Source organism: Haliotis rufescens, unplaced genomic scaffold (genome assembly GCF_023055435.1).
Source record: "Haliotis rufescens isolate VD_foot unplaced genomic scaffold, xgHalRufe1.0.p SCAF_42, whole genome shotgun sequence".
In the NCBI taxonomy this organism is placed as follows: Eukaryota; Metazoa; Mollusca; class Gastropoda; order Lepetellida; family Haliotidae; genus Haliotis; species Haliotis rufescens.
The window spans coordinates 2,202,276-2,214,600 of record NW_025964135.1 but is presented as its reverse complement, the minus strand read 5'-3'; the positions used below and the strand labels follow the sequence as shown (position 1 = coordinate 2,214,600).

Sequence of the window (12,325 nt, the reverse complement as noted above, 5' to 3'; positions counted from 1 at the left end):
CATGATTGATAATGCTAGTACATTCTGTAACTGCCCACACACCTCCTAAAAACAACATGTCACTTGTGGTCCTAGGGTTGTCCTATGATCATGCAGTAACGGCTGCGTCATCCTCACTGACTTAGGTGCTATCTTATTACTTAAACCTCAAAGGATTACTTTTCCGTGATTCTTTTACTGCTTGATAGTTGAAAAACAACAAGAAGTCAATTTTGATCAGTTTTATTTTCAGTTTGGAAATTAGCATACGTCCTTTGAAGGAAGCAGTAAATGTGTAAAGAAATGAACAAAAACAAGATCAGTTTCTGATCATATATAATGCTGCTGGTATAAAATCCACTGAAGTCCCTTGAAATCAGTCAGCCGAAACAAATATAACAACCATCAAAAACCCAACACACATCGTCTTGTTTGGATTTCAAGGGATTTCAAAATGGCCGCCTTGGATCAGACGACCTCATGTTCATGTGACATTACTACAGATATCAGGTCAGGACAAATCATGTATTTGTTGGTCAATCAATGGAGAGGAAAACATTTCTGTTTCCAAATAGAGTGAAGGAATTGAGGTAAGTTGGACTTACTAGTTTTGCCCATTGGTTTTAATTTCTGCTGATTCATGCGACATAATATCATAATATATTATATATTTATATACCACACTTATCCAGGTACTAGTATCTGCTCAAATGTGGTTTATTTATACTATCTGTTATGCACTTGGCCATAAAGAAAGAATCTTGTTTATAAGTCAATTCCAATGACAAACAAACAAGTACAAAATCTGCCCAGTTCAAGGATCTACACTCAAAATGGGCGTAGCCATAGAAAAGTATTTGCCGAAGTTCCCTGGTATAGTGTTAAATACTATACTACGAATGTTTCGGTTGATCTATTATAAATTCGTCAAAATTCAAAATTCAAATAGGATAGAAGGTATAGTTATTTGTAGAAATGTACAAGACAAATATAATCGAAATGTGCCATTTTGAGTAATACAGCTGCAATAAGTGTAAAATTAGAATAAGTATGTTGACAAAATTGTCAAGTTGCTAAGATGATGAATGCTCAATATAGATGCATAAATAGGAAAAAGGAATGAATAATGGGTAGTATCACTCATTAAGTGCACACACACTCGCACACACATGTATATACTGAAGGGAAAAAGTAAGTGAACACAGCATTATGGCCAAATAATGTTTGCCAAGTTTTTGTCTTATGACACTTATAAGAGTCAACTTCAATGGGTCCGGAAGACGACCAGAATGTCCGTTATGTCCAACAAATACTGCTTTTACTTAATGTCTGCTTACTTCTTTCCATCAGTATATAAACAAGGCATAGCAGCATTAATAGAGATTAGAGACAGCTTTGAAATATTTTGTATATGAACATGCTTACAATATACTGAATATTGTTCAATATTTCTTTAAGTTGACTTGATTTTGAATAAAGTAATATCATTGTGATTTCCTTATAGATGTATATGATATAATTTCTTCTGATCAGAAATGAGTAAAATATTTGTCACTTAGCCAAAACTTGAAGTACCTCACAGAAGAAACAATAAAACGGGTGATTAGTTTCCTTCCTCTGACTGAGAAACAAAGTGGCCAGCTAGCTGCCTGGTGTTGTCATGCAGTGTGCTGGAACAGTCCTGGGCCCTGTTCCTCAAAGCGATCTTAGTGCTACGACAGTCGTAAGTCTGGGAGTTACGAGCGCCTTATCGCTAAGATCGCTTTGTGGAACGGGGCCCTGAACTATCCTGGGGAGTCAGTCCTTAACCATCTCCCCGACGCAAGAGAGTTAACTGACTACTAAAGTCCAGTTTCCACCCTTGCCGAACTAGGCTTGTATTATGGAGTTACATTTTTTGCTGGACTAACGAATCTATGCTTAGTCCAATCAAAAGTGCGCAACAAAATCGAAATCTGTTTTGTAAACTGTCATGCAGATTTCGGTCGATTGCAGGATTTGCAAAGCATATGCTCGCCAACTCATTGTCAACAGATATTTTCCAAATCTTTTCATGGTTTTAATCAAGGTACTCACGTGATTTGATGTACTTCGCAATGTAAGACCCTTTGTATCACAATATAGATCTTGATTATCGCTCAGATCGTCTTGACTTGGCAACGCCATTTTTTTTAATAAAAATGCAAGTGATACGAGAGGTGGAATCTGATTGGTCCACAGGAGAGGCTGAGATGGGACATAACTCGTAATAACCATTGGTGGCTGGTTATTTTTAAAGTCAGTTAACCCCCCTTGCCTCAGGAAGATGGTCCTGAACTATCTGGGGAAGTGAGTCCTGAACTATCCTGGGAAGTAGGTCTGGGCTGTTGATAGTCCTGAACTATCCTGGGAAGTGAGTCTGGGCTGTTGATAGTCCTGAACTATCCTGGGAAGTGAGTCTGGACTGTAGATAGTCCTGAACTATCCTGGGAAGTGAGTCTGGGCTGTTGATAGTCCTGAACTATCCTGGGAAGTGAGTCTGGACTGTTGATAGTCCTGAACTATCCTGGGAAGTGAGTCTGGACTGTCGATAGTCCTGAACTATCTGGGGAAGTGAGTCTGGGCTGTTGACAGTCTCATACTGACATTCAACATACGTGAAAATGTGACTGGTGGCAAGTGTGTAGTTCAGTATGTTGCAATACACAAGGATGGGATTGCCACCCAGGGGAAGATAATGCCAAACCAGGGGAGATAATGCCAACTCAGGGGAGATAATGCCAACCCAAGGGGAGATAATGCCAATCCAGGGGAGATAATGCCAGCCCAGGGGAGATAATGCCAGCCCAGGGGGAGATAATGCCAGCCCAGGGGGAGATAATGCCAACTCAGGGGAGATAATGCCAGCCCAGGGGAGATCATGCCAACTCAGGGGAGATAGTGCCAACCCAAAGGGAGATAATGCTAGCCAAAGGGGAGATAATGCCAATCCAGGAGGAGATAATACCTAATCAGGGGAGATAATGCCAACCAAAGGGGAGATAATGCTTGCCCAGGGGGAGATACAAGTTCCTTCCAAGTGTGACACCTTCGTTACACTCTCGGTAACATCGCTACCACCAGTGTGAGCGCAGCCATTACAAGAATCTTGAAATTTCCCCTTTAACCCCAAATGTAGTGATGTTTATACTTTTGTTTTTGTCTTTGGGATTGCCAGCACAGTTAATTTTGAAAAGGTATACAGCTGACAATATTTCCCAGTTGAATTTACCTTTTTGTTTGTTTGATCAGATTGGATCGAGATTGCAGACTAACAGAAAATCAACCAACTTCCCCCTTATATTATTACTATGTCAATTACATGATAGTTGTAATGAAACAGAAATTTAAATTAACACGCAAAGATAAAGAATTAAGCAGGGGAAAGAGTAGTCCACGTCGTGGCAGTCATCATGTGTCAGTCAGTCAGCTGTGAGTTCAACTCCAAGGATGGTTGTAGCCACCTATCATGGTGGGCAGTTTTGACTGGTGGCAACGATAGTATAGAGAGCTCCACGAATTTGAGGAGCTTTGGGGAGATAATGCCATGTCAGGGGAGATAATGCCATGTCAGGGGAGATAATGCCATGTCAAGGGAGATAATGCCAACCTAGGGGGCGATAACGCCAACACAAAGGGAGATAATGTAAATCCGGGGGGACATGCCAGTCCTAAGGGAGATAACCCTCACACAGGGGAGATAATGCCAGTCCAGGGGGAGATAATGCCAACCCAGGGGGACATAATGCCACTCCTAAGGGAGATAACCCTCACACAGGGGAGATAACCCTCACACAGGGGAGATAATGCCAGTCCAGGGGGAGATAATGCCAACCCAGGGGGACATCATGCCACTCCTAAGGGAGATAACCCTCACACAGGGGAGATAACCCTCACACAGGGGAGATAATGCCAGTCCAGGGGGAGATAATGCCAACCCAGGGGGACATAATGCCAGTGCTAAGGGAGATAACCCTCACACAGGGGAGATAATGCCAGTCCAGGGGGAGATAATGCCAACCCGGGAGGACATCATACCAGTCCTAAGGGAGATAACCCTCACACAGGGGAGATAATGCCAGTCCAGGGGGGGGGGGTAATGCCAACCCAGGAGGGGTGGGGTGGGGAGGATGATCCCAGCTAGTGTTTGGGATATTTACAAACTGTCACTGATTCTTCTGCGAGGTACTTTATTTTGTTGCAGGTAAATATAAGTTATAACCTATAAGTTATAATCTATTAAGACACATATTTCCACTGTGAATTTGAGAATTCTTGTTTTAGTTTTAGCCCTGTATGTAGGCATACATTTTAGCTTGCCATTCTCTGCAACCTCTTTTTCTTGACAGTGCAAACTATGGCACATTAAAGCAGGCATGTCAAAACAAGGTGCCCATACCTGAATTACAGGATTGATGTATCATAAATGTGGCCATAAACAAATTATAAAAATGTAAATATAATCAAATAGTAAGTATCACAGCCTACAGCGCGGATAATGCAAGGCATTCCTACAAGTATAAACATACATATTAACAAACAAATAAGACACCAATAGCTTGTCAATACATCATACAGGGATGTGAAAGTCAATCCACTTGATAAACAAGGAATACAGTCTTGATCAAAATTAAGTTTTAGCCATAGAAATTACAGTAAAGTTTATTCTAATACAGATTCTCCCAAATAATCTATGTTAAGGTGGATTAATTGAAAATTGTACTGTCATCAATGTATTTACTTTTATGTTGAGATTTGAGTAATTGAAAAATGCATTTTTTAGGTATACCACATATTTTGGTCTTCATGATTAGAAGTCATTAACGTGACAGTGAATAAATCAAATGTTACAAATGTACCTCACAATGATGTCGAGGTCGTGCCATTAGATATGAGGAGAGTAACTACATGCTACATCTGCCATTTGGAATGAAAGGTGAACATTATCAAAATAGGTGTTTAAAAATATTAGATATTTTGGTATATGCCATTTGAGTTCTTGTCTTTGTAAATGTGTTCCCGAGTGCATTGAGTACTAGCATGAGAATCACCACGCTCTTGTCCTAAGACCATACAAGGATGTGTGTCTGGTCGCTGACGTATGAGATGTTGTCGGGAAATCGGCTGAAAACTGATTGAGTATTTCTCTCACATTGACTTTGGTACCAATTGTAGGATGATACAGTAAACTATGGTTATAACGAACACGCTTCTAATGAACTGACATAGTGTTATTTTGGTCCTGGGCATTTGCTGTATATATGCTTATAATGAACTAAGGTTATAACGAACTAAAATTAGTGGTCCCTTTCAGTTCATTATAACCGTAGTTGACTGTACTTTAAAAAAACAATTGGTATACTGGATCTTCTAAAAAAACTCCACATATCAAATACATATTCTCAGAGTTCAACATCTTGGTCACTAAAACTCATCCCTCGAAACATTGGGACCATTTATGCCAAATGTCTTGTATTTACTCTGTAGCCTCATCCAATAGAGACCTCAGAAGTAGTTTTATTCATGCTGACTGAGATACTCAATGCCAAGGTATCCGGGACAAGCGGAATTGACAACCAAGTCACCAAGTCAGACCACCCCATCCATTAAGTCACCTCTAAGTTACTCAATACCAAGGTATTCGGGACAAGCGGAATTGACAACCAAGTCAACAAGTCAGACCACCCCATCCATTAAGTCACCTCTAAGATACTCAATACCAAGGTATTCGGGACAAGCGGAATTGACAACCAAGTCAACAAGTCAGACCACCCCATCCATTAAGTCACCTCTACGTTACTCAATACCAAGGTATCCTGGACAGGCTGAAAGATTTTCCCTTCCACATCATGTACACCTGAATCAGCTACTTTTCAGATAAACATGTGGGTACATTGTAATATCTCTTAATCGTACTTAAATAAACAGGGTTGGAAGTCTTTAAGGTGAGAGAAACACTGAATCAGCTGTTGAGCTTGCCAGGGCACCTGCTGAAGGTGCTTAATTCCCCCTCCGAACCTCACTCTCATCTACCTACTGAATGACAGCACACAAGTATTGGGCAGTAATATGTTGCATAGGAACACCCTGATTGTGAAGAATGGCAGTAATATACATGTGCGTGCAGCCACGGAGGCGATCGGAACCTACTCGAGGAGTGTGCGCGCAGTCACGGAGGCGATCGAACCTACTCGAAGAGTGTGCACGCAGCCACGGAGGCGATCGGAACCTACTCGAGGAGAAACATAAAGGCAAGAACAAGCTTCATCATGGCCGCAGCTAACCAGAGGTCATCTCTGAAATAGTGAATCATAGCTACTGCAGTCGCTGTCTATCTTCAACTTGGATTAAGCCACAACTAGTGTCATCGACTTCAGCGTCCATGTGACATTAAAGTTCTGTGATTCCAAATCGTCTTGTAACAATGTGGGTTAGAAGTGGATTACTTTTCCCAAGGGAAATGTCAATGTGATGGACGCTCTAAAAAACGGATAATGTAGTCCAACAAGTGTCTGGCTATACTCCATGCAGTCAGCCAGGGGCACCTGCAGCCACCAGGGGCGGGGCAGGTGGGCGTGGCAGGTGGGCGTAACAACATGCGGTAGAGAACCAGTGAAAAGTGGTATTGTTCACCTGTATGTTTCTCGCTTGTACACGGGCTTATTCCCAAGCAGCTTATCCATCTCGCTAAGAATAGCCGGTGTCAGCTTGGACACATACTGAAACAAGAAACACAAACAATAAGTACATGTCGGCCATATATCCACAATCGCCGTGATGAAGAGCGAGATGGTAATATGTCTTGATACAGAGGATGTAACTTCTGTCCTTTCATCTGCAACAACCTAATAAAATGTCTACATAATTTTCTGAATTCTGCGGAAAAGGAGTTCTTAACTTCTATCTAAGCTTTGTAATGTCAGAAACACATGATTTAAAACAAACTAAACTGGCAAACTAAGAAACTGAAATTACACATATTGACACATATGATTCAGGACTAAAAAGTAATTTAGTTTGTTTGCAAAAAGACACTGTATTGTCACTTTATTAGTTGCTATATAAGTGCAATAATCTTGGACGCGATGTTAAATCCAATTTCACCTCACCTCACCTATTAACACTACTCTGTACACTGATCTTGTGCAGTGTGTACTTGTTGTTAGATGTGTATTGGATGAAATGCATACACCAACATGAGTTTTTAACAACACAAGGCAAGCATGGACTCAAAGTCTTCAGATGCTGTGCATATATCACACGGCAAAAAAACACATGTCGCAAAACAAACATTCATACGTCAACATGCTTATTAATCGTGCAGAATAAAATCATAAATTTTAACCACATGAAAACCATGACAAAATCTCACAAACTTAAACATCTAAATGTCAGCATACCAAATGTGGGAAGCAGATGTAGGAGCGGTCTTATGAAAAGACAATGACTTCATTGTGTGCGGAGTGGGTAGGCTTAAACAGGTGCCCTTGTCAAAAGGTATTACAGCTGAACTGTCATGAAGCATCATGGCTAGCAATGGGCAAGGAACGACAGTCACAGGACTATGTGGAATGGGTCGGCTTAAACAGGTGCCCTTGTCAAAAGGTATCACAGCTAAACTGTCATGAAGCATCATGGCTAGCAATGGGCAAGGAACGACAGTCACAGGACTATGCGGAATGGGTCGGCTTAAACAGGTGCCCTTGTCAAAAGGTATTACAGCTAAACTGTCATGAAGCATCATGGCTAGCAATGGGCAAGGAACGACAGTCACAGGACTATGTCTTGGTTCATGCTGCTGAGGAAGTTTCAGTGACAGAAATTAATGTAAATTAGCAATAACCCAGCAATATTATGGCAGGGGACACAATGACATTAGCTACATCCATACCATTTCACAAAAACAACATAAGGCTAACAGGGGACATTTCAAAGGACAATGATTAAGTCCTCAATTATTTTCTTCAAGGAACATGTCTATCAAGCTGGTGATGGTTAATTAGCTGCAGCATTGATGTATGTAGCCTTTGGCCAAACTTTTGTATGGGGACAAATGGAACAGGTCCATTGCTTGTTGAAAGAGGCGACTAAATGGGATCGGAAGGTCAGGCTCGGTGAAATCATGTCACCATAGTCTGTGAGCCCAGTAGGAGAAAGAAAGAGAGCTTCAAAACCAAAAGATGTCATTGAGTCAGTGACTCCGAAATGATGAAGATGGGATACAATGAGGAACAGTTGCGGGCATCTTTTAGAAAGATGGCACAAGTCTTTTTACACAGGTAGGAATCTACATTCATCTGCTGTGTGTCTCTCAGGAAGCACCAGAATCTGGCTGCACACCATTTCCCCATGTGGGAGTCAAACACAGACTTTTACTGTCAGGAGCAAACACTTTAACCACTGGGCCACCTCACAGCTTCCTTAAGCACCAGAATCTGGCTGCACACCATTTCCCCATGTGGGAGTCAAACACGGACTTTCACTGTCAGGAGCAAACACTTTAACCACTAGGCCACCTCACAGCTTCCTTAAGCAGCAGGGTAAAGGTACTTAATTTTGTGTAACAGTATTCCGAGAAAGCATCACTGAACTCAGAAGGCTGTCAGAAATATCCCATCATGGACAGATTTCTTCCAAATGTACTTCAGTGGGGAAGACGTTTTGTGTATTTGAAATTCGGCTGGATCTTTCATTGCAGATGACCAAACTCTTCATCTGGACTTTTTTTCAGCCATTGCAACTCCAGATATTGTCAGCAATTGCGCTTTCCGTCATGGTCATTCTGGTTATTATAAAAAATGCCTCGAGCTTTCCGTTATGCTCATTCTGGTTATTATAAATAATGCCTCTTGCTTTCCGTCATGGTCATTCTGGTTATTAAAAATAATGCCTCTTGCTTTCTGTCATGTCATTCTGGTTATTATAAATAATGCCTCTTGCTTTCCGTCATGGTCATTCTGGTTATTATAAATAATGCCTCTTGCTTTCTGACATGGTCATACTGGTTTTTATAAATAATGCCTCTTGCTTTCCGTCATGGTCATTCTGGTTATTATAAATAATGCCTCTTGCTTTCCGTCATGGTAATTCTGGTTATTGTAAGTAATGCCTCTAGCTTTCAATGATGGTAATTCTGGTTATTATAAATAATGCCTCTTGCTTTCTGTCATGGTCATTCTGGTTATTGTAAGTAATGCCTCTTGCTTTCCGTCATGGTCATTCTGGTTATTATAAATAATGCCTCTTGCTTTCCGTCATGGTCATTCTGGTTAATTTAAATAATGCCTCTTGCTTTCCGTCATGGTCATTCTGGTTATTATAAATAATGCCTCTTGCTTTCCATCATGGTCATTCTGGTTATTATAAATAATGCCTCTTCCTTTCCGTCATGGTCATTCTGGTTATTATAAATAATGCCTCTTGCTTTCCGTCATGGTCATTCTGGTAATTGTAAGTAATGCCTCTAGCTTTCCATGATGGTAATTCTGGTTATTATAAATAATGCCTCTTGCTTTCCCTCATGGTCATTCTGGTTATTATAAATAATGCCTCTTGCTTTCTGTCATGGTCATTCTGGTTATTATAAATAATGCCTCTAGCTTTCCGTCATGGTCATTCTGGTTATTATAAATAATGCCTCTTGCTTTCCGTCATGGTCATTCTGGTTATTATAAATAATGCCTCGAGCTTTCCGTCATGGTCATTCTGGTTATTATAAATAATGCCTCTTGCTTTCCGTCATGGTCATTCTGGTTATTATAAATAATGCCTCGAGCTTTCCGTCATGGTCATTCTGGTTATTATAAGTAATGCCTCTTGCTTTCCAGACTCTTTAAACTATGCTCGTCCAGAGGTTATGTGCCACCTGAAAGAATCTACAAGCGCAAAGAGTGCCGGTATTGGCTGATGGAGAAGGGGGAGGGGGCATGTTATTGATGCAAGTCTAGCCAGCATGGCAAGTAAAGAGTGCCGGTATTGGCTGATGGAGAACGGGGAGGGGGCATGTTATTGATGCAAGTCTAGCCAGCATGGCAAGTAAAGAGTGCCGGTATTAGCTGATGGAGAACGGGGAGGGGGCATGTTATTGATGCAAGTCTAGCCAGCATGGCAAGTAAAGAGTGCCGGTATTGGCTGATGGAGAACGGGGAGGGGGCATGTTATTGATGCAAGTCTAGCCAGCATGGCAAGTAAAGAGTGCCGGTATTGGCTGATGGAGAAGGGGGAGAGTTATTGATGCAAGTCTAGCCAGCATGGCAAGTAAAGAGTGCCGGTATTGGCTGATGGAGAACGGGGAGGGGGCATGTTATTGATGCAAGTCTAGCCAGCATGGCAAGTAAAGAGTGCCGGTATTGGCTGATGGAGAAGGGGGAGGGGGCATGTTATTGATGCAAGTCTAGCCAGCATGGCAAGTAAAGAGTGCCGGTATTGGCTGATGGAGAACGGGGAGGGGGCATGTTATTGATGCAAGTCTAGCCAGCATGGCAAGTAAAGAGTGCCAGTATTGGCTGATGGAGAAAGGGGAGGGGGAGAGGAAGGGGGCGTGTTCAAATGCTTTTGTTAAAGTTTTGGTACACTTAGAATAAACGATTGCCTAAAACTTTCCAATTTGAAATGTATTCGTTTATCAGTGAGTGAGTTGGGTTTTACACTACTTTTTTCAATATTCCAGCAATATCATCGCAGGGGACAAATGAAATAGGCTTTACACATTGTATCCAAGTGGGGAATCAAACCTGCGCATTTGGCATGAAGAGCGAATGCTGTAACCACTAGGCTACCCTACCGCCCTGAATTTCATAGTCTGCAGAATGGTGGAGGGGGTGGGACAGGCCTCTGACTAGCATAGATTACTGCAACGATACACATTCTTCTCTGTGCTTTCTTGAGATTAACGTAACTGTTTGTTTGTTAAACGCCACAATCAGAAATATTCCAGCTATATGACATCAGTCTGTAAATAATTGAGTCTGGAGCATACAATCAAGTGATTGATATTTTGAGAATTGTTTCAGGCAATTGGGATACGATGACAACAATCAACCAAGTCAGCGAGCCCTACCACAAAATCATGTCAGTCGCTTCTTATGACAAGCTGTTGCTGAAGAACAGTTTTACTTTTAGTGAAGTATGATATCTGATAAAAAAGATAGTATTAAAAACAAATGAAAAATGGTCAATTCTTAACTTATATTAGATACTGCTATCCTATCTCCTCCTCCGTACCCTTCTTCTATTCTACGCAACCCTATCCTATCCACCTAACCATGGTCTCATTCACTATGAAAATTAAAAAAACAACACCCCCCAAAGAAACAAAAAACAACCAACAATTCTAACCCAGGTCTTGGTCTTGGTTGCTGGAGTTATGAATTCTAGCAATAACCTAGCAGGGACTTCCAGTCCTCACACATTGTACCCATGTGTGGGATCAAACCCGGGCTCGCAGCGTGACAAGTGAACACTCTACCTACTGGGCTACTCAACCTCCCCTTGGTTACAAGTGCAGTCGAAGTCGGTACAGTTACTTTTGTTTGTTAGTTTGTTGTCTAACGCCACGCTCTGCAATATTCCAGCTATATAATGGAGGTATGTAAATAATCGAGTCTGGACCAGACAATCCAGTGATTGACATTATAAGCATCGATCCACGCAATTGGGATACGATGACATGCATCAACCAAGTCAGCGAGTCTGACCACCAGATCCCGTTAGTTGCCTCTTACGACAAGCATAGTTGGCTTTTACGGCAAGCATGGGTTGCTGAAGACCTATTCTACCCCGGATCTTCACGGGTCCTGTACATTAATGGACATAAACATATATGACACTGTTCCAGCATTGGGCCTAAAACGCTGAAGATGGGATAACATGAATTTTGTCAAGGATAACATCTTTGATAAACAATTGCACAAATCTGTCTCCAGCACTAGCAATACAAGTATGAATCAAAATCAGTCTACACACCTGCTGGTTGTGTCAGCTATATTACATGTCGTATACATCAGTGATATACAGCTATATTACATGTTATATACTTCAGTGATATACAGCTATATTACATGGCGTATACATCAGTGACATACAGCTATATTACATGTCGTATAGGTCAGTGATATACAGCTATATTACATGTCGTAGACATCAGTGATATACAGCTATATTACATGTCATATACGTCAACGATATGCAGCTATATTACATATTGTATACATCAGTGATATACAGTTATGTTACATGTCGTATAGGTAAGTTATATACAGCTATATTACATGTCATATACTTCAGTGATATACAGCTATATTACATGTCGTATAGGTCAGTTATATAC

At 41.2% G+C, this 12,325-nt stretch overlaps 1 protein-coding gene across 15 annotated transcripts in view; it reads right to left on the bottom strand.

Moving 5' to 3' along the window:
- The window catches only part of LOC124122862 (voltage-gated potassium channel subunit beta-2-like), a 193,597-nt gene that overhangs the window by 16,011 nt on the left and 165,261 nt on the right, over positions 1–12,325 (bottom strand). For 14 of the 15 annotated variants that reach the window (XR_007218184.1, XR_007218187.1, XR_007218185.1 and 11 more), the window contains one exon: positions 6,631–6,716. Coding sequence is in view for 10 of the 15 variants with exons in the window: in XM_048382927.1 (XP_048238884.1) it covers positions 6,631–6,716 (86 nt within the window). In the remaining 5 variants the exon portion in view is untranslated. Of the gene's footprint in view, positions 1–2,170; positions 6,717–12,325 lie in introns of those variants that run through there. The other variant, XM_048382935.1, reaches the window with a different exon arrangement.